We start from the raw sequence: 22493 nt of genomic DNA on the forward strand, positions 1-22493 counted from the left end.
CTTAAATAATGCCTGCACTTTTGGCAGACCATGGAGTCAGTAACTAGGCTTCTAATGGGGAGCAGAAAAAACTCAGCGTGGACACATAACAATGAATAGGAGGGAGAGCATGGTGCAAAGACAAAATTAAGATCAAACAAACCTGCACATTTCTTTCTTCCTCCTTGCTGCGTTCCACGGTCACTGTGGGCACTAGTAGCTTGAAGAACGATTGTTGAGGAGGTAAGGGTGGGAACAAGGGAGTCCCAGGTGTTCTCACCAGCAGAATGTGTGGGAAGCAGAATGGTTATAAGACCTGACTGTCGGGCTCAAAAGAACCACCGAAATGGTGTCTGTCGATATGGTACCTTAGCATCCTCCTTACTCTTGATTCTCTTGATTCTCTGGCAAGAGGACTTCTAAACGATTTCCCCACAAGCCTTCTGAGGAATCTCACTAGGAAATCATTGCACGGCTGGCGATGAAAAGAGGTTGCAAACTGTGTTAGGCTCAGCCGTTCCTCATTCATGCAGAATAATACCCATAGCCTGGGACTTTCAAGCATTTGTTATTTTACACTCTGGTGCTGAGCTTCAAACTTACATTAGACCAAGGACAAAGCTAGTACTTCTACAGCGCAAACTGTGCGAGTTGTGTGTCTGTGTGACCTGTGTGTCTCCCTAATCGCTGGGTGGCATTTCTCCATTTCACAGGAGGGGCCACCAGGACTCACTGGGGTTACCTACGGGCTGTTAATTATAGAGATGGGGTTTGAACCCACACGTGCCTGATTCCAGTGGACACTGGGCCTGATATTTCCCTATTCTCCCTGGCCACCAATACCCCCAGAATACTTTTGCGTGCCTTCGCCGGCAGAATCCACTACTTGGTGGATTGCAAACCACTTTGGACCTTGATCCATACTGTTCCAGAACAAAACTGAATTCTGAAGGTCTGCAGCCGCCAGCAGGTCTGTGTGAGCCCTGGTGCCCAATCCCACTCTGGCAGTCACTCTGAGCCTAAGTCTCAAGTCTTCTTTCTCGGAGAACATCCTGTGCCGCACACACTCTCAACAACATAACCACCCAGAGTTCCCTTCCCGGCACTTTATCTCTTATTTTTACATCCTCAACAGTAATTCCTCCTCATACTGCTGTAGGTACAATGACCCAGCAATGCAGCAAGAGAGACATACAGGGGCTTCCCCAGTTCCCGTCCATTCGTGCTCACGTGACAAGCAGGTGGCCCTCTGGTGACTTCTTTACTTTCCAGGCTGCCTTTGATAAAGGAGTCTGTGCCTAGATTTCTGCAACCATCAAATCAGATGGAAAGGAATGCAGAAGCTATCCACCCACCTCTTGACTTAGGACCAGTGGGGAAGGGGGGGGGGCTATATCCCAGAGTGGGCTGGTAACTTGTGTAGCTCACCAAGCCCTTTAGCCCCAGACCCAGAGGTAAGAAGAAGGCCTTGAGGGTCCCTGCTCCCCAAGCTGCCAGCCTGCATCTCCTCCCGTCACAGCCTGCCACCCCCCTGCATTCGAAGTGCTTACCTTGGAGCCCTTTTCATGAATGAGGCCAGATGCAGCCTCCACATTGATCATTTCTGTCCCTCCCCTTTTCTGCTTTCTGTTAAAGGCAGCCCCCCAGCTCCCAGCCGGCTCCTTTCCCCTCCCCCAGCCAGGAGAAGTTATTACATGAAGAGATCAGCTTACCAGTTTTCTTCAGCGCAGAGGCTGAGCTCCGAGCACGGGGTAGCGCAGTGAGGGAAGGAGCCAGGGAACCAGCGCGGTGCCCACGGAACTCCAGGCTGGGATCCCGGAGCCGCAAGTGCATCTGCTAGCGTTAGCTCTTGGCTGCCGGATTCTCCTCCAGGGTAGCTCTGATTCTGGGTAATAATGCTTGTCAGCTACCTGTTATTAACATTGTTCCACACTGAGACAGCAGTGTTAGCAAGACCAGGGGGAGAGGTAAGCCAAATAAACGATCTTGTCAGAAGTTCTCTTTTTGTCAGTATTAAATTTCCCCTTCTTCCTATGAAGAGGGATCAAGGAATAGGTTTTTATGGTGTGCAAAGAATAATGCTTTATATGACTTTATTTTAGACTTTTCTCACAGGGAAACTTCTCTTCTTGAAGGATCCTGTACTTTCTGAAGTCTTGTGCTGAGCCTGTCCATGTAGTTGCCACCCTGGGGACCTGACATGCCCTGGGTGGCAGATGCCTGAGGAATGCATGCTTCTTCTGCTGTTTGCGGGGCTCTGGGGTGGAGGGTGGCGTATATGTTAGATTCTAGTAAGGTCTAGTACAGATGCAGGAAGGACATAGCCTTTGAGGCATTTTTCCCCCCAGTGCCTCAGAGAGAATCTGCATGTGTGAGAGATTGCCTTGCTTTCCTGCCTTCCTGCCATGCTTTTCTCTTTCTTTGCCTTAAGGGGCATGGATAAGCCAGTGTTTCTCTTTCTGTCATGAGTGTGGAAAGGGAAAGTGGCAGCCAGCATGGCTACAAGTGTGCTTAGATCTGCCAGAAAAAGGAGGCATGTTTTGGGGGTTTGTGGGGGCAGCTTCTTATTGGTCTAGCTCGTGTGTTTGCTGGGTATCACTGATGCCTCTGGGAGCCAGTTTTGATGCAGGCAGAGCCTGAAGTGTTGCTCATTGAGCAGGGAGAGAGGAACATTTAATGTCCCCACCCTGCCGTGCAAATGAGCTGGCACCAACTTTGAGTCTTCCTCCGTTCCTTCACTACTGACTTGGAGGGAGCTCATCTCCCTCTGAAAAGCCCACTGTGTACAGCTTTTAAAAGGGCTACGAGGCCACTTCCCAGCTTTGCCTTTTGTTCACCTTGTCAGGAGCCAAGTGAGTCCTGAAAGCTAATGTCATTGCTTTTCTCCCCGAGCATGCTTCCCCAGCCTGCGCCCATGCTGCAAGACTGAGGAAGGTTCCACGAGCTCTCAGCTCCCGGGTCATTTGTCCTAGGCTTTTCGCCCTCTGCACTGTGGATAGTCTCTGGGGAACAGAGCTCCCGAGAGGGAAGTGGAGATGCCTGGTAGATTAGGAAAGCTAAAAGCTCAAAGCAGACCACTGGCCTCTGCTTGTAGCTGAAGTTTGCAACTTCCCTGTTGATTTTTTTTACTGTGTGGAGTAAATGGCAAATGGGCCCACCTCACTCAGCCCGGAGCACTTAAGCAGGCGAGAGGAAAGCTCATATGGAAAATATTTCTATCACCGCTGCCGACACATCTGGTCAGGGGAGACCTCTGTACTGAGCAAATCACAGCACCGCTGCAGCCCCTCCGCGGTGTGCCAATTACTCTTATTAACAGCAAGGCAAAAGGCAGGCTTCAGTTACCTGCCCACAACTGGCTCCCGGGGAGGGCCACTCAGGAATTCATGTCCTGGAGCTTCTTACGCAGGCAGAAGGCTCTGCTTTGCCTCGCAGTTGGCAAAGCAGAAGGAAATGAAGGCAGAGCGCACACACACAGACACACCCTTACTTTGGTGGTGTGCAGATAGCACTGGCCGCTCTCTCAGGAGAGTGGGACCAGACTGGCTTTGGAGTTCGAGTATGTATGCTGAATATGAACAGCCAGAAGGCCCGAAGAGAGGCAGTGAGACTCCTACCCTGCTACCCCTGGCACCTGCACTGCTAAGCCATAAAAAGATCTCCCTGCACCTTTTCTGTTTCTCCAGCATGTGTGCGCACGCATGTGTGTGAATGTTTCTGTGCAGTCGGCTCTGTAATGTCTGCCCTACTAAGAGATGGTAAAATTAGGATTGTTTTTGCTTATTGGAAGTGAAATGATGAGGAAGGGACATGACTGAGTCCCCACCCCTTAAAAGAGAATGCCGTTTATGTAGAGCTTTGAAGAATGTGGCATTTTATAGGAGTGTCTTTTTTATTGCCGTGTTACTTACAAACACGCGCCCATAAACATGTGGCGGCGCCCTTAAGTCACCACAGTTTCCTTTCCTCCTGCCTGTCAGTGGATTTTCTTGCAGGTTCTAATTATCCTTCCTTCGATGTTCCCTAAAGCACACAGGAGGAAAGGAAGAAAGGGGAGCAGGCGTTGTCCACCCAGGCTGCTGAGCGGGCTGCATTCTCAGCCCGGGGCTGTGAGCCAAGCGGCAGAGCTGGGACCAGTTTGCAGAACCAGTTGTCTTGGGTGTGAAGTCTTTCCAATGGGGGCCTGGAGGCCCACAAGTGGGGGAAGCAAGTGTGTGCAGAGGATGTCTCAGTTGGATGGCCCTGTGGACATAGGTACTTGTCATTCAAGGACAGAGCAACCTGGTATTAGGTCAGTGCACGGGGTGTAAAAGGCTGCTGTTGCTTTTGTTTCCTTGTTGCCATGGCATTGAACTTAGAGCCTTGGGGTCACTAGAATACCTCTGTCCTTCACGAGATCGGAATTGTAGCCATGTACACTTGCACACAGTGGTGCGTCCTCTGAAGGACTGTGAAACACTTGTTGAAGTCAGGCTGGACTTTCAGAGCATTTTTCAAAAGTTTTTGTATTTATTTGTAATTGTTTGTGTGGGGAGTGGGGTAGGCACGTGCACATGAGTGCAGTGCCCACGGAGCCAGAAGAGGGCATCAGACCTCTTGAAGCAGGAGTTACAGGTAGTTGTGAGTCACCTGACAAGGTGCGGAGATCCAAACCCTGATCTTCTGCAAGAAAGAACAGAGGCTCCTCTGGAGAGAAATTGCATCTCTCCAGCCCTTGGTGCAATTTCAAATGCATTCTTTATTTGCATTTAGTCCCCTATTTCCAATATTGGCCATGGAACCAGCCCTTGCTCGTGTGAGACAAGAGCTCTACCACGGCACCCCACTCCCAGTTGTTTCAGTACCTTTGTGAGTGTGGAAAGCATGCCAGGATGCTGGATCTTTGGGGGGACAGAGGAGTAGGGGCACTGCCTTCTCTGACCAGTGAAATCCTGGCATGTTCAGGGAGGAGGAAGTAAGGGCAGCCAGAAACCCGTAAGGGTTTGTACTCTGTGGTGAGACGATGCCAAAGGTTGTTGCTTTAATTTTGGTAAAGCAATATGGCAACACCTATCCAAATTAAAGAGTATTTGGGCTGCTAATGGTTGCAGACTTTCCTTTTGTGGTGACGAAAATGTTTGGGAATTTGGTGGTGTTGGGGTAGATGCTCAACTTTGTGACTACACTAAAAACCACTGATTGTATCTCTCTCTCCCTCCTTCACTCTCCCTCCCTCTCTTCTCTCCTCCCTTCCCCTCCTCCCCCTCTCCTCCTCCCTCTCTCCCCTTCCTCCCTCCCTTCTTCCCTTCCTCCCTTCTTTCCTTCTTTCTTTCTTTCTTTCTTTCTCTTTTCTTTATGTTAGAGAATAAACCTAGAGTATCTTGTATGGTAGGTATTTAACCTGCCACTGAACTACACTTCCAGCCCAAAATGACATCTTTAAAGTGTGTCTGTGTGTGTACACGCACATGTATGCAGGTAGGTATGCCTGTGTGTGCACAGGCATGTGTTTATAGGTCAGTGTCAAACATCTCCCCCCTCCCTCTCCTCTGTACTTTTGTTATTTTTTAATTTTGAGATTATAATTTTTTTAACTTTTATTGATTCTTTGTGGATTTCACATCATGCATTCCCATCCCGCTTATCTCCCCATCCCCTCACATTTGCCCTCTGCTCTTGCAACCTTCCACCCAAATCAAAACCAAATTTAAAAGAAAAACCAAAAGCAAAGCAAAACAAAGAAACACCAAAAGAAGAAGAATCTTGTCATGGAAGCTGTGGCCTGTTGAGTCACACAGTCTACCCTTTAATCCATTCCTCTTTACTTCAAGTGTTCATTGCCCAGAGTCATTGGTCTGGCTCAAGGCCTCTTGTCTCTGCTACACCCCCTTGATATCCTATTGTCCTGTATCACAGAGATTCTGCTGTTTTAGATCTGTAGGTTCATCTGGTTTATAAGCTCCAACAGTTCATAGATTCGTTGGAAATTGGGGTGGGCCAACTCATAGCCCTGGTTCTGGGCCTGGGTGGTAGCATGCCAGCTTTCCCTCCTGGTCACTTCTCCAGCACTGTCTCGGCTAGCTCACCCAGTGCAGCCTGCAGCAAGGAGCAGGGCCAGTTCTGCTCTCAGGGGGCCCCAGCTCCAGGTCCCCAACACACAAATCACCAGGGCCAGCTATTTTGTTTCGCCCAGGCAAGGTGCAGGGCCCTCTCTCCTGATTGCCTAGGGGGAACACTAGGAAAGGCTGGGTCTGCTCTCCTGTTCTCAGGCCCTCAGGCCTGGCTCACCTGGGACCTGGACCGCAGGATTAGCTCTCTAGTGTGCTGCTCAGGTGGGCACAGGACCCGATCTCCTTTTGCTGCAGTGAGTGTGGGACAGGGCTAGTTCTCTCACTTGTGAACTTGGGGTCACTTCTCTTGTCTGCCACAGATAGCAAGGGATGGAGGGGAGAGAGCATGTTTTCCTCATCCATGTCACCTCCTGGCAGATGAGGTGGGGTGGGGTCAGCTGTGCTGTTCTCAGGCCCTCGGGCTCAGCTCACTTGTGTACCTCATGCATACCTGTGGCGAGGGGCAGGCCATCTTTCTCAAGTGCAAGGGCGAGATGTCCCAAGATTATAATTTATTTACATTTCTTTCTTCCCTTCCCTTCCTCCAGCCCCCCATATAGTCCTCTGCTCTCCTTCAGATTCATGACTTCTTTTCAGTAATTTTTATTGTGTGCATGTGTGTGTGTGTGTGTGTGTGTGTGTGTGTGTGTATCCAAAATATTCCTAAATATAACCCATTGAGTCTTTACAGCGTTACTTGTACATATGTTTTAGGGCTGACCATTTGGCACTGGACAACTAGTTGGTATGCTCCCTGAGGATGACCACCTGTCCCGCTCCCAGCTTTCCTCGGTTGTCTTTAGTCCTTTGTGTAGGGCTGAGGCCTCATGGGCTTTTCCCACTCACTTTGGCATGTTCATCGGTGACATCTTTTTTCAGCTCATTGAAATGCTTTGTTCTTTGGAGTTTCACACATATATTTCACAGCATATATTGACCACACTCATCCACCTCTGCCTCTGTCCAACTCCTCCTAGCGCCCTCCATCTCATCTTCCAACATGGTGTCCTCTTTTTTTTATTTTTTGTTTTGCTACTAATAACCCTGAGTCCAGCCTGTATACACATGGGCATGTACCCATCCAGCGAAAACAACCTACTAGCAGCCACATCCCCAAGGAAAGCGACTCTCCCTTCCTTGGCAACCATCAGTTGCCAACAGCCCAATGGAGTAGGGCAGGAACCTAGTGATTCTGCTAGGTTGGCCAACCGACAAGTGCTTGGGATCCTGCCGCCTCTGCCTCCCCAGTGCTGAGATCCCAGGCACCTACCACCATTCCAGGCTTTTTAACCCAGCTGCTGGGGATCTGAGCTCAAGTCCTCATGCAGGGAAAACACTTTACCAGCTGAGCCAGCTCCCCAGCCCCATTTTCAGGGTTCTTCTCTCCTCAGATAGAACAATGGTTCACAGTTCGTCATCCTCCACCCAGAATCATCTGTGTGTGTTATAAAGGAATGTCTATGCATGTGTGTGTGAGCGCATGTACGCCTTCAGTTTGTGTGTAATGACAGAGCTCCTCCTCTACTGACCTCTTCCTTCCTGCTAGCCTGTCGCAATTGCAGGGACCTTCTAGAAGGGCAAGTTGAGTCAGAGCAGTGGAAGCGAACAGTCTCAACTCCTTCCAGACTTAGATGGGAATGCTAGCATTTCACCACTGAGCATGAGGCTTGCCAGATACATTAGGTAGATGATGTTATCCAATTATAAGTTCCTATCCACATTTTTTTTAAAAAAAAATCAGGAATGGTTGTGGAATTTTATCAGACTTTGTCTACCTTCATCAAAATACTCATGTGCCTTTTTCCTTTACTATATTTACGTAGTGATTTTATGTGGTCACGGACTGGCTGTGTTTTTACAGTTACCCGGCTACCGATTTGCTTGTTAGGGTTGACATATTCATTGCCTTCGCTACTTGATTTATGAATATTGCATTGTTATCTTTTATAAATCAGTGCCGTTGGTTCATGGCGATCTTTAATTGTGCGAGCCCAAAGTTTTATAAAATTCAAACGTCTCTCCTCTGCTCACATGCTTTGAAGCAGTTCAAACACCCGAGGAATTAACTTTTTTTTCTCCAAGGAGTTTCAAAATGAATCATAAAACCACCAAGGCCTTTTGGAAAGGAATGGTCTTTTGAGTAGGTAAGTGTTTCAAAAAGAATGACTCTTGTTCCTATAAAAGGGGTAGCATTTAATATGTGTAGGAGAAATCGCGGACTGTGGAGGCGGCGGGATAATTAGACAGCTATGGCCATTGCCAGGCTAACAACACCAGGCCACCCCAGCCCTGTACTCAGTGCCAGCTGCTCCCTCCAGCCTGTCTTCTGTCCCTCAGAGATGAACATCGCCGGGAAATGTATGGTTATCCTGCCATCACTTACAGAAACAGTAATCACAGCTAGTGTGTGTGGTGGAGTGGTGGCGACATACAACTATCATCCCAGGACGGGAGACAGAAGCACACAGATCTTTTTGAATATAAGAATAGTCTGGTCTACAAAGCAAGTTCCAGGATAGCCAGTACTATGTAGTGAGACCCTGCCTTAAAGAATATAAAAATAGTTTTAGTAGTAGTGATTACATATGTATATATCTCTAAAAGCCATATTAATTGATTTTCTTTGATTTTAAATTGTATAAACATGGTCTTGACATTGTACTCAACTTGATTTCTCATTAAACATGAATGGCCCATGCTGCTATGGGTCCATCATTTTAGCGCAACACAGCTTGAGTATGTAGAACTTGCTATATGGAAATATAGCATCATTCTTACTATAAATATGTGGGTTTTTTTTATTTAGGGTTTTTTTCTGTGTACTAGTGTTTTTCCTACATGTACGAATGTGCACTGCAATGTGCCTGGTGCCCTCGAAGGACAGAAGAGGGCATTGGATCCCTGACACTGGAATTACAGACGGTTGTGAGCTACCATGTGGGTTCTGGGGCTCAAACCCAGGCCTTGTGTAAGAGCAGCGATTGCTCTTAACTACTGAGCCATGTCTCCAGCCCCAGATATTTGGGTTTTCTTATTTGTCTTCCTGCAATAAGCATTCTGCTATGAACGTTCTGAAACATGTGTCCTCTCTGAATCAGCAAGGGCTCCTGTAGGGGATTTGCCTTTGCATTAGCTTAGCAGAAGGGAATGCCAAGTTGGCTTCTGCGCCGTTGTGTCCATTTCATGTCCTTTAGAAGTGCAGGCAAATTCTCAAGGATCACCATCTTTCCAATATTTGGTATTATAGAACAGGCTAATTTTACTGATGTGGTCGATATAAAATAGTATCAGTATATAACTGACATTTCTCTGACCATTAGCTATTACCATGTAACCTGGGTGTGTGCACAGACCGTGAGATGTCTGTATCGACCTCCTGGTTTGAATTTGATTTTTGCTATTTCAACACCAAGTTAGGGGTTCATTGCATAGTTTGATTTTGAATCCTTTGCTTGTTATATATTGATATGAATGTTATTTGTTGTAATATTTTTCCAGTAGCTCATATAAAAATTTTATATTTTTGTCTCAACAGAGGCTCTCAGTTTTAAAGTATTTAAATGTATGTTTAGTTTCTTTATGTTGATTCTTTCTGTTTCCTAAGAAATAATTTTTGAGGATATAGATGTAGCCTCTTATGTTGTTTTCTAAAATTATCTGAGTCTGGAAAATCACATTAAAATTTTTTTTACCTTTATTTATTTTCAAGCCTTTGCATATTGAGCATATTCCCTACCCCTACCTCACTGCCCTCCTTTCTTTCCCTTTTCCTCTCTCCTGTTGGTCTCCTCTGTCCCTTAGACAGTTATGTACACACACATACACACACACACACACACACACACACACACACTCCCCTAAGAACCACAAATGAAAGAAAGCAAACAATATTTAAATAAGTGGATTCTTTTATATTAAAAGAATCTGGTGACACCCAGAACTGATTTTCCTAAGGACTGTGAATAAGGATCTGTTTTGATTGTGTTCTTCATTGACAGGACACAATTCAATAGTCTCCTATTCAATACATTTGCACCAAATTTACTGTCCAGTATCAGTTTCCCATGCATGTTTTCTTCAGTCTCTGTGTCCCCGTCAACCATCTCTCTGTCTTTGACTCTGTAATTCAAGTTGGAGAGCAAGGCTCACTCTGCAGAGCCCATCTCTCCATCTTTACTCATTGAGGATTGTCTTGGCTTTATCTAAATATTTGCTCTTCCTAATGAAATTTGCAGTTGTATTGTCAATTTTTCTTGAAAATCCTTTGGTGATTTTTATCAGAACTGTATTAAATCTGTAGTTCTATATGAGAACACTGATATCACTTAAATGTTGAGACATTGTCTCTATGAACATAGAGACAACCCTGCACATTTGTTTATGCCTTTAAAGATTTTCAAGAAAATATAAAATTTTTTAGTTTCTAAGTACATAATTCCCTGTACAGAATGACCTTTTTGCCTTTTCAATTCTTATATGCTGCTACTAAAAACAGCTTGATAGAAATTTTTGCTTGCACGCTTTATCAGTTTGGTAATGTCTCTTCTATTCCTGCTCCGTCAAGATAATGAACTTTTTTATGAATAGGTATTGTTTTTATTTTTTTTTTGAAACAAGGTTTCAATATGTAACCCTGACTTACCCAGAGTGCTTTACACAGACCAGACTGACCTTTAACACATAGATATCTGCCTGATTTTGCCTCCCTAGGGCTGTGATTAAAGGTGCGCTATACCACATTTGGATTTAGGCATTGGATTTTATTTGCTATTTTTTATCTATTGAGATAATTTTATCCTCTTTCATTAATCTGTTAGTGTGAGAAACTGCTGCTTTGGTTGTATCTCTGAGTCTTTAATGGCCGAGCCGTGTCGCCAGCCCATAGTTTGTAAGATCTCATTTATGATGGTTGTTTTTCACTCTCGTGTTTTAAAAAATTTACATGGCCTGTGCATTATGTAATTTAAAAGAATAAGTATGGAGAGCTGGCCTTTTTTTCCTAATCCCAATTTAAGTTCTAACTTGATTATACTGTGGTCAGAAAATGTGGTGTCTGTGATTCAGAGGTTTTGAGAGCTGTTGCTGTATAGCTGATTTTATGGACAGGCGTTCTGTAAACATTGTCGGATTTATTTGAGAAAATGTTCATTTTGATGCATATTTTTATAATTGAGTATTGGAACTTTAAGAGTGTACTTTTATAGTTTTGTGGGGGGGGGTGAGTGGGTGAAGATATGTACTTGTTTGTAACGAAGTATTAAGATGCTTGTATGTGTGCGTGTCTGGAGAGCAAAGGTCAGGGCTAGCTGTCTTACTCAGGAGCTAGCCACCTATGTCTGAGACAGAATCTTTCACTGGGCTCTGGAGCTTGAAAGCTTAGGAATCCCTTGGCTTTGCCTCCCTAGCAATGAGGGTCCCTATGTCAAGCCCTGGGTCTCAATGACAGTACACCGCTAAGCTCAGCTTTTTCCATAGGGACCAAACTCAGGCTTTCCTGCCAATGCAATAGCATTTTACCAATTGTGTTACCTCTCTGCTGTCGCACTAAAATTTTCCTTGATGCAAATAATTGAACATACTTCTGGAATACAGTGGGATACATACAATTTGTAATGAGCAGATCAAGATATTCGGTGTATGCATCCCCTCAATATTTTTCTTTTCTTTGTGTTAGGAGTTTTCAAACTCCTTTCTAGTAGTTATTTGGAACTACACAATTAATGTCAACCATAGATATGTACTGTGTTGCAGAACCTTAAAACTGTTCCTCCTACCCAATTGCATTCCTGTCTCCATCAGCCAGCCTTCCTGCACCCCTTCCATCCACCCTTTCTAGCCTATGGTATCCAGTATTCTGTCTACTTTCATGAGATCTGTTTTTAAGCTCCAACAATGAGAGCAAGCAGCCCTTGCCTCTTCGTACCTACTTTGTTTCCCTTAACATAATATTCTCCAGTCCCATCCAACTTGCTGTAAAGGACAGCTTCCATTCCCTTTAGCTGAATACTACTGCCCTGTATGTATACGCCACATTTCCCCTACCCATTCATCCACGAAGACTACCTGGGTTGATTCCTTTTGTGAATAGTGACACAATAAATCAGGATGTTTTGATGTATCCATTAAATCAAGGTTATAGATAAAATGGTCCATGTCTACTATATCTTTGCTAGTGTTTGTGTGTCTTTTCAAGGAAGCTGGTTGAGGTCTCCCACCAGATTCTTTACAGGGCCACGGCTGCTGTCTCATCAGACCATCCTCTCCTTTGTGCTAATGGCCACTGGTGTTCAGCAGCTTCTTCTCGTTGTACAGTCGCTTCTGAGTTTAGAATGTCCCCATGTTTGCAGTGGCTGCTCTGGGTAGCCTCTTCCACTGAGGCTTCTTGCCAACATAGACTCTCACATCCAGAAATTCCTCAGAATTTTTATCTGCTGACTGCATCCTTTCTTGTTTTGTAGTTGTTACATGTGTCTCTTTCCTGCCATTCCCAGGGAAATTGTGAAAAGGGGAGAAGAAGACAGACACCTCTGTCCCATCCTGTAAGATGTACTTGGGTCTTTTTTGTTCCCTCCAAACAAAACTTCATTAGAGAAACAATTTTTCTAGACCTATGTTGTCTCACCAACAAAGTAGGGTGATGGTAATATTGATCTCAGTAGGCATTAATATAATACCATATAATGTAATTGATATAATGCCAGTATTAGTAAGATGGAGCTTGGTAAACTGCAAAGGTTTATGCAGATGTGAAGGGTGGCCTTCAGCATCTTCCTTTAACTTTTCCTTTTGCAGTTGCACCATAGAAAAGTAGCCAATTGTGGCTGAGATATCAAGAGAAGCTCAGTTAAAATTTAGTTTGCTCTTTGTGAGAGTATCACTTGCCAACAAACCACTGGGTATATTAGTAGAAAGTCCTGTGCTTTGAGGCTGGCTAAACGACTCAGTTCATAAAGTGCTTGCCTTGCAACTGTGAAGACCCGAGTTCAATCCCCCAAACCCACATAAAAGGCCAGGTCTGGCGGCATGCACTTGTAATCCCTGAACTGGAAAGGCAGAGATTGGCAGGAGGATTTCTGGGGATCACCCGCCAGCTTGCCAGGACATCTTGGTAAGTTCGAGGTCAATGAGTGGCCCTGTCCCAAGCAAGGTGGGCGACGTTCTTGAGGATGATACCTAAGGCTGTCCTCTGGACTCCATGTGAACATACGCATGTTGTCCTAGTATGCTTTCCAGTACTGTGATGAAACTCTGGCCAACAGCAACTTGAGGCTCCTCACTTAGGCAGCCCAATACAGCTGACCCTGTTGGAGGAGGGGTGGGCGAGCCAGCCCCGAAGTTGTGAGCATGGGAGAACTGTCCACATTCCTTACCTGTCTTGAGGCAGCATGAGCGATGGAGTGCTGCCCCACTCCTCCCACACTGCCCATCAACACCTGAGGCAGGTGAACGGGCTGGCCCTGAGGTCATAACTGTTGTCTAAGAACACATCCTTCCATGGGTGACTTTTCTTCTTTTCTGCTTCTTTCCATTAACTATTGACACTCCTACTCAATTAGCCATCTCTCCTTCTAAAAGATGTTCTGACTTAATCCTGTTTGCTGATTCAGCTGAGTATATAAATTTATTTACTTTAGCTTAGAAAGCTAATGTGAATCCACAGAAAGAATGCTGCAGTCTCAAAGCAGGCATATTTAAAGGACAAAATGAGTATTTAATGTAAACCAGAGTGGTTTATATTAGAATATATTGAAATCGGTCAACCTATATTTTTTTTTCTTCTTTCTACATTCCCACAAAGCTAAACAAGGAAACCTAAGTTATACCCAACGTCTATGTCTCGAGAACTTTTGTATATGGAAGGTTTCATGCTGTGCGTTAGAAATCCCTAAGGCTGGACCTGAGTGCCCTGCAAAGGTTGGCACTGAGAAGTATACTGGTGAGGGCTGACATGTGGGGGGGGCTCTGAATGTGGTGGGGGCAGGACCAGCCCTCAGAAGAAACCAGTGTATGAGGTGGGATCGAGGGACGCTTAGACCTTCCACAGACAGAACTGAGGGAAGCATCCACAGCCTCGGGAACAATTTGGGCAGAGAAAGTACGGAGTTGGAGAAAGCAAGGGCATATTTAGACAATGGCAGTTTTGTTCTTCTTGGCTAGAACATTAAGTACCCACAGGAGAAGATAATGCATGTAGGCTGGAGGACGTGTTGTTCACAATACAACCTCAGCGTTCTAAATAAAAAGGATTGAGGGGAGGGTTTTGTGGCCAAATATACCAATTGTTGAAAGTGTTCCATGGCAGCTTGTAAAAAGCAGCTTTACATTTGTAGTGTAAATACAGGCGTGTGTAATGCGTGGGCAGCCGTCCATATTACTGTGCCGTTCCCTTATGCTGTTTGGATGTGTTCTTAAATCTCCTGGGTTCTCCAAGAACTCACGAAGATTAAGTGATTTCCTAAATGCTTTTCAGCTTTAAGATGGTCTGTGCTGCAAATGTGGACTGTGAACCCCGAATAGTGTTGGTGCCGTCCGTACAGAGGGCACCTAAGACCTGTTGGTTTGAAGGCGCCAGACCTCAGCTTGAAGCACTGGTCCTCTGTCTTTCTTGCTTAGCTGGGTTAGCTAACTCCTTTGAGCATCACTTAGCGTTGTTCAAGTGGGAGGATCGTGTCAGCATCATTGTCAGGAAGACTGAGGAAAGTGCCCCCACCCTGAGTGTTTATACAAAGCGAACGCTCAGTGGGTGGCAGCTCCCAGTATTGGAAAAAAATGATGTCTGTGTCTCTTATGACCTGAATATGAAATGTCCCCCAGAGACATATTAAATTAGCCCTTCTGCCGGTACTATCTTGGGGTGTTTTGGAAACGTTAGCATGTGAGGCTAACCTGAGGGTACTACGTCATTAGGGCAGCAGGTCTTAGGGGTGGTATTCTGTCCCTGGCTCCTTTCAATATCTTTATACTTCATGCCTATGGCGAGGCGGAGAAACTCCTTGGCCATGTGCTCCTACCACCATGGTGAACCGAACCTCTGACCATGAGGTAATATGAGTCCTTTAGATCTTAACTTGTTCTTTTAGATAATTTGGTCATAGCTCCACAAAAATAACTAATAGAATCTCAAAGCCTAGCGTAAGGGCAGTAGGGGAACTAGGAAATACTGCTGGGGGGTGTCAAATTAAAGTGTAGGGCTGGGAAGATGATGCAGTTGGTAAAATGTTTGCCACCCAAGACTGAAGACTTGAGTTTGAGCCCCAGGATCCATATTTTTTTTAAGAAGTCAGGCATGGTGATACATGCTTGTAATCCCAGCACTGAGAAGATAAAGATAAATTGGTTTCTGGAGATCATTTGGACAACCAGTCTAGAATACTTGGTGAGTGATCCTGTCTCTAAAACCAAGTGGGAAATACCTGAGGAGCTCACACACACACACATACATTCTCAGGTTAACCCGGACCTATATACACAGAATATAAAGTCAGTGGTATGAGAGATACTTACAGTATCAGGAAGGGACAAGCATCCCTGAGAAAAAAAAGAAAAGCAAAGAACCCTGGAGAGGGGAATTTTATCAGCAAGAATCCAAAATGTGCCTCCAGATTCCTCTGGCAAATCTGATGGCCATCAGGGGTTCAGAAGTGAGAGAAGGGAGGAGAAAATGTCTTGGGTACTTTGAGAAGGGGAAGGTAAGGACATACTGTTGCTACAAAGAACAAAAATGGGGTTCCTAGGGCTGGAGAGATGGCCCAGTAGTTAAGAGCACTGGCTGCTCTTTGAGAGGTCCAGAGTTCAATTCCCAGCAACCACATGGTGGCTCACAACCATCTGTAATGAAATCTGGTGCCCTCTTCTGGCCTGCATAGATACATGCAAACAAAAGACTGAATTACATAATAAATAAATAAATCTTAAAAAGCAGGGCTCCTAAGACTACAAGTTGGTCATATCATCCCAGTTGGTGAAGCACAGAGCTAGGAAGCCTGTATGATTTCCACAGCAAAGAACCTCAGCTGGAACTTTGATTAAAACACTCCCTTCACTAGAACCAAAAAGATGTTAAATACAATTCCCGTGTATGGGTGGCAGGGAGGGATGCATAGAGATCATCCAGTCCGTTGCACTCATTTTTCTTAGGAGGCACAGATATCATTGAGAAGGTTTTATGATGTGCCCAAGACCATTGCATGGGTCAACCCCAGTTGGACAGTGAGTAGCGATCCAAGAGCAACTGGATCTATACGAGCCAATTATAGTGTCTAAGACCACTGGATTAGTGAAGGCTTAAGGCTCCTTGAGAGCGTCTGTGGTTTTAAGTTATGTGCTTAAACAGGAGACATTGTGTTGAGGGTTTTTTTTGTACAGAGACCTCAGCTGTATACAGTTTGTTCCCCCAAGTGTGCTTGTCCTGCAGTCATGGTCAGATTTGCATGTCAACCACCTGAAACTGTTGGAAGGTAGCTGAGGAGGAAGGGAAAGGGGAATCCACACCTCTACCCCCATTGACTCAACACATTTTCATGATCAACAGGATTCTAAATCTATTAATACCTGAAGCCAGATACACATCACAGTGGGTAACCCAAATGATCCTCATGCTGGTGCTTGCCTACTCCCGAGAAAGCAAGCACACCGAAGTAGAAAGTCAAGTCCACATGTGTTAATTAGCTCTGAATAACCAGGTTGTGAGCATATTCGTAAGTACTGACTCGCTGGGTTTAGAGGAAGTTTGTCCATATCCTTAACAGATAAGGCCTTGTCTAGTCTCAAAGGAGCTAGTCTACAGCCAGGGCTCCCTTCTTCCGGATCATGGCTCTCATTGCAATAAATTACCCAGTGGGTGAGGACATCTTTCATTCCATGTGGCAAATGCACACTGAGTCCCCACCATGCACCAGCCCCCAAAGGGATCCTGTGGCTCACAGGTTTGCGGCAGCCTTAGCTTATTGGGATTAGGAGGGGTCTGTCCATCATTGGTCTCAGTAATGCGCCTGAGAGACACATCTATGGTGCATTTTGTTTCCCTCCGTGTTATTATTCTATGTTGATAAAAGGCAGTTGTGTGCTATGCTGTGCTGGTGTGTATGCTTTCCAACATGAGGAACTCGATGTGTGTGCTTTCAGTGACTCCGTGCCGTTTCCCTCACTCATCCCTCTGTGGGAAGCCCTGCAGGTAGGGACTCCACTGCTACTGTGCCTGCATTGTGCACAGACCCCAAGACACGTCCATGCTCCTAGAAGGCAGGGATGATCAGATCGCAGGCTAGAAACTCCTGGAACATGTATGGATCAATAGTTAGTGTTTTGGGGGTTTTTTGGGATTTTTTTTTCTCTCTTAGATGATGCTGAGGATTGAACCCTGAGTCTTGTGTATGCTAGGCAAATGCTCCACCCCCAGCTGTGTCATTGGCCCCGATATTGATACGTGGAGAAACCACCTAATAGTATGGCTGATTCTGCTGAGGAGATCAGGGTCTACTTCCCAAAGGAGGGAGATGTCATTTGGAACATGTGAAGTAAGCAGGCGTTTTTAAGTTGAGAAGGATCGATGTGAGGTTGGTGAACTTTCCAGATGGGAAATAGTATGTACAAATGCAAAATGTCTGCCCTCGTTCATATTTCTTATCCAAAACCCATCTGTTTCAGAATATGGCAGGAGGGTACGTGTATGGTGTAAGACTTAGCACAGGTTTCACTGAAATCCTTAGCTGTGTCCGCGCAGTCACGGGGGTACAATTTGTCAAGGCTCCTTTTGATGGTATGTCAGCTCGTAAGCCATGTTCCACAACCAAATGGGTACAATACCGATCTTACCATAAATAAGTAGCCAAACAGCAGTCACTAAAAATCCACCTTGAAATGTTAAGCTTTTTGGAGTTAGAAATTTTGAATAAAAGGCTGTGTCTGTAGTCACAGGAGATTCCAAGAGCTAACTGTCACAGAGCCGACCTAAGCAGCAAACTCAGCCTGGAGCCAGTGGGGGAAAATATGCTAGTTGACCAGCTTAAGTCCTGGCACAGGCCTTCAAGTGGGCAGTAGGTTCAGCCTGCTTGGGTCATAAAGTGATGTGGGAGTTGTATTTCCCGGAAAAGTGATGCTTAGTAAGCAAAAAACTCACAAATGTCTGGGTCCGGGGAGATGACCCAGAGATTTCGATCACAGTCTGCTCTTGCAGAGGACCCGAGTTTACTTCCCAGCACCCACGTTGGGCAGGTCACAGCCATGCCCAACTCCAGCTCCAGGGGCTCAGACATTCTCCTGAGCTCTGAGGACCCCTTACCCACGTGCATACACACAGGCACACAAGCATATACATGTAATGAAAATTAATAAAAAGAAATATCTTCTTACAAATCACAGATATCTGCCACATGGGTATCAAGTATGTAACCACATAATATGCCTTATTGCCATGCAGCCTTAGGAGCAGAACACGTTTTGGACTCCACTGTAGCTTGAACACACCAGGGAAGAGTCTAACTCACATAAGCCCCTGCTCAACTTCCTGATGGCTGGCAATTAGAACCTGGCCAAGTCCATAACAAGGACTCTGCACAGCCCAGAGATCAGATGGCTTAGAAATGCAAGAGACAGCTGCAGGCCGAGTGTCATGGACCAGGGGCTGGGCCTGGGAAGACTTGCCGGAGTGACAGCAGAGACCCGCCATCGCTCACTTCTGCTCGCAGGACTCTGTTGTAAGTTTAATTACAAACAAACACTGCAATGAATCTTCAAGGAATAGCAGACAGATTTTCCTGGGCGTTGAATGAACCTCTGAGACCACAGGACAATAAATTACAGGGGAATGGTGACAAGGGAGAAAACATTCTCTAATTTATTGGCGAGGGAAGAAAACCAAAGGAGCCATTAGGGTTGGGAGGGCTAGGCCGGCTTCAGAGGTACTCAGCACACAAGTGTGACAATGACAGACAGAAGTGGCCTCTTTATGGCCACATAAAGGACGTGTTTCTCTGCTTTCTCGGCAAGCCCTAGGACTGAAAGAGACCCAAAAACCCAGAACAATAGCACTCTAGGTGCGTCTGGCCCGTCGCCACCTCAGTTTTCATCACAGGAAATCTGGGGTCCAAAGAGGAGACTCATTCAGTCATAACAGCTCTTAGTAGCAAACAAACCATTTCACTTGGTTTTATTTTAGAGTTCTCTTTCTTTCTTTTTTTTCCCACTGAAATTCAATAGTGAACTCCAGTTCCCCACGGCATGGTTATTCTGTAAGAGTGCATAATCTGGGTGTTGTACATGTTTCCTCTTTATGGGGATTTAATCAAATCAAAATGCAAAGTAGCTTTAAAATAGCCGGGAGCAGAAGTGCTTACTTTTAAAGTATTGGCGTGTCTTGTGGCCCAAGATGGTGTCCTTCTAGGGTTGATGGGACATCTCCTACGTGGTGAGGGGCTAGACATCCTCCTGTAATCTCCGTGGTCCTCTGTGATAGAGATTAATGTCGCCCTTTGGGGTTAGAAAAGCAATGTGCTGCAAATGGCTTTCCAAAGGGCGGCGTTAGGATTCTTTCTTGTTCCTCAGACACTGCCTGACAGCATCCTGCTCCCAAAGCTCCTAGTATAGATGCTGCTCTCAGGATGTTCTGCCCCATCCTTTTTTGTCCTCTAAGCAGATGGTGTCACTTGTGCGTTTCCACAAGCCTCCAAAGGCCCTGCTATTTCCTGTTCATTTACAAATTGCCCTCACGCGTCCAGGCCCCACAGTGGCTGCTCTGTCCCTCCCAAACCACTCCTTGTCCTGGGAGATGTGATAATCACTCCAGACACTGTTTTATTCTCTCCTCTGGGGCCACCTTGTAGCTGCCCACCCTGCAAGCTGGAGCAGAATGGGCTGGGATTCTAAAAGCACACTAGGAAAGAAACCTGTGATGGTTGTTTGTTTTCCTCCCTAAACACTTGAACTCATGGAGATGCAGTGTATTGTACATGAAGGGTTTTCAGAGCCAGTGGGACCGATGGGAGACAGTGCTCTCTTGTTAGAGACTAGTGAAGTGGGCCGGTATGTAGCTTAGTTGGTGGTATTTACACCTAGCATTCACAGAGTCCTGGGTTTAATCCCTGGCATCATATACAACCAGGTGTGGTATCACACACCTGCAATCAGCACTTGAAGAGGAAGAGTTCAGGATTAATTAATCCTCTGATGTTACAAAGTAAGAGGCTCTGGCATTGCCTGAGTGGTACTCTAAGAGGTCCCCCAGTGCCAGACTGGACCCCAGGATTCTTAGTTTGGGTGAGGTGGAAATCAGAACCCTTTCAAAAGTCCAAAGCAAAAAAAAATAAAAATAAACAAAAACAAGTACCAGCAGAGGTGGCCTCCAGAACTTTCCATAGCTGTATCTCATGCACCCCCCCTCAGCTAACATTTAAAATATTTCCTTCTGTCCATGAGTTTTATCAATTATTTTTTTACTGCTTATCTGTATGGTGTGTGGTAATTTTCTTTAATGAAAATGCATTACTTTCATATGGGGAGAAAATGTAAATTATTTCATCCCATCTGACTACTTTTTATCACAGTGCCTCCCCCTCCTAAAAGTAGATGGGAGGCTAGAAGCATCCAGGATAAAATGTGACCTGACACTGAAAAATTCAGAATGTTGGTTGTTTTCTTCACTGGTCAAGAGCTCAGAAGGAATGTAGATCCCGTCCTCCGGTGCTCACAGATGTGGGGCAGACCCACACCAAGGCTTTCTTTGCCATTTGATTTTGTATTTCAAGAAAAACATCACACATGTGAGAGTTAAGAGGAGAAAAGAATTAGGGATGGAAAGGAGAACTATAAAAAGGTGAATTCTCCTCTTGTCTGTTTCCATGTGTTGTGTGTGTTTGGGAGTGCACACGTGTGTGCCATGACACATGTGTGCGGGTCAGAGGACAAATTGCAGGAGTCAGTTCTCGTCAACTCAGGTCGCGGTGCTTTGGAGCTAGTGTCTCTAACCTGCTGGACTGTCTTGTCAGCCCTTATTTGCTTCCCGTCTCCATCATCAACGGTGGTGACTGATCATCTCTGAAAAGTTATTTGTTTATGAGACTTCGTTCTAAAAATGGTTTGAGGCAACCTTTTTTAATTAAGTGAATATAGCATGGAAGTCAGCGATAAGGAAGGTAAAATTCGGGAGAGGAGAAACTTGGGTAGAACAGAAGTAAGACACGAAGAATACTCGTGTCAAAAACCCACGCCGCTGGGGAGTGCTGGGGAGAGATGGGGGATTTTGCGTTTCCTAGTAGTGAAAACCAAGAAACCAATATATTCAAATATGCAACTTGTAGGGTAGAAAAAAAAATAAAGCTCATTCATTTGAGGAGAGCTACTTAGCTAAGCAGGCTGAAGGGCGGACATATGGGCTTGAAGCCCGATTCGCTATTTGTCTCGGGGAGTCAGAGCTACTGTTGAGAACTCAAGCCGTAGAACTTAACATCAGCCGAGCACTTCTTATGTGTCATGATCTTCACCAACATAATCACAGCACAAACACGCTATGCAGCAGCTGCTTCTATCTGGAAAGCAGAGTTGATAGATGATGCATGTTCTTACTTAAGCTGTTCTGTGGCAGGGAGAGCATGACGTAGTGAGTATCCATACAGCAACAGACCAGGAATCCAAAGCCCAAGACTGGAACCAAGGGCTGGGTATAAGAACCTTGAAAGATTCACCCCTGGTGACCTCCTTCTGCCCACTGGGCCCCACGTCCTAAGGATTGCACATCCTCCCAAATAGCACTGTCAGCCAGCTAGGGAACAGGCACTCCAAATACAAACCTGTGGGAATATTTCAAATTGAACTCATGACATATGAGAGGAGTGAGATTGCACGCCTTGTCAATGGTGACCTGGACTATGAAGCCAGAACTTTCAGATAGCCTTCCACCATGTCATTTAAAGGATCTATTTGTGACTTTTCTCATTGATGTGACCAAGTCGCTGACAAAAGGGGCTCATGGTGGGAGGGCTTATTTGGCTCACAGTTTGGGGGCGACAGTCCACCATAGCTGGGAAGTGGTAATGCAAGATCCAGTCAGGAAGAAGAGAGAGAGAAATGCTGGGACTTGGCTTGTTTTTTCCTTTTTATTCCTCCTAGAAACCCGCAATGCACTGGCAACACCCACAGTTAGCTTGGATCTCACCACCTCAATTAACTCAGTCTAGAAAGTCCCTCACAGACACACCCAAAGGTGTCTCCCAGGGGGCTCTAGATCTAGTCAAGACAACACTCGATAGTAGCCATGACAGAGAGCGAGCCCTGGTGCTAGAAATAGGAACATGTGGCTTTGGGAGTCCATTCCTAGGTCTGCCATTAGCTGGCTGTAGGGCCGGGCAAGTCCCTTCTCTTCTCAGAGCTGCCCCCTCGTCAGCTGTTCAGTCAGAGTGTTGATAGCTTACCTCTGAAGATTCGGGCAGCTGC

The 22493-nt window shown here is 45.6% G+C and overlaps 1 protein-coding gene across 2 annotated transcripts in view; it reads left to right on the top strand.

Annotated features, from left to right (window-relative positions):
• Positions 1-1750: 1750 nt before the first annotated feature.
• LOC121466073 (thrombospondin type-1 domain-containing protein 4) overlaps positions 1751-22493 on the top strand; it is a 182728-nt gene continuing 161985 nt past the window's right edge. For both annotated transcript variants that reach the window (XM_041679589.1, XM_041679590.1), the window contains exon 1: positions 1751-1946. In XM_041679589.1, coding sequence (XP_041535523.1) covers positions 1875-1946 — 72 coding nt within the window. In that variant the 5' untranslated portion in view covers positions 1751-1874. The remainder of the gene's footprint in view (positions 1947-22493) is intronic.

The sequence above is a fragment of the Microtus oregoni genome, unplaced genomic scaffold (genome assembly GCF_018167655.1).
Source record: "Microtus oregoni isolate MIOR12 unplaced genomic scaffold, Mior012 000032F_ref0000030, whole genome shotgun sequence".
NCBI classification, from domain to species: domain Eukaryota; kingdom Metazoa; phylum Chordata; class Mammalia; order Rodentia; family Cricetidae; genus Microtus; species Microtus oregoni.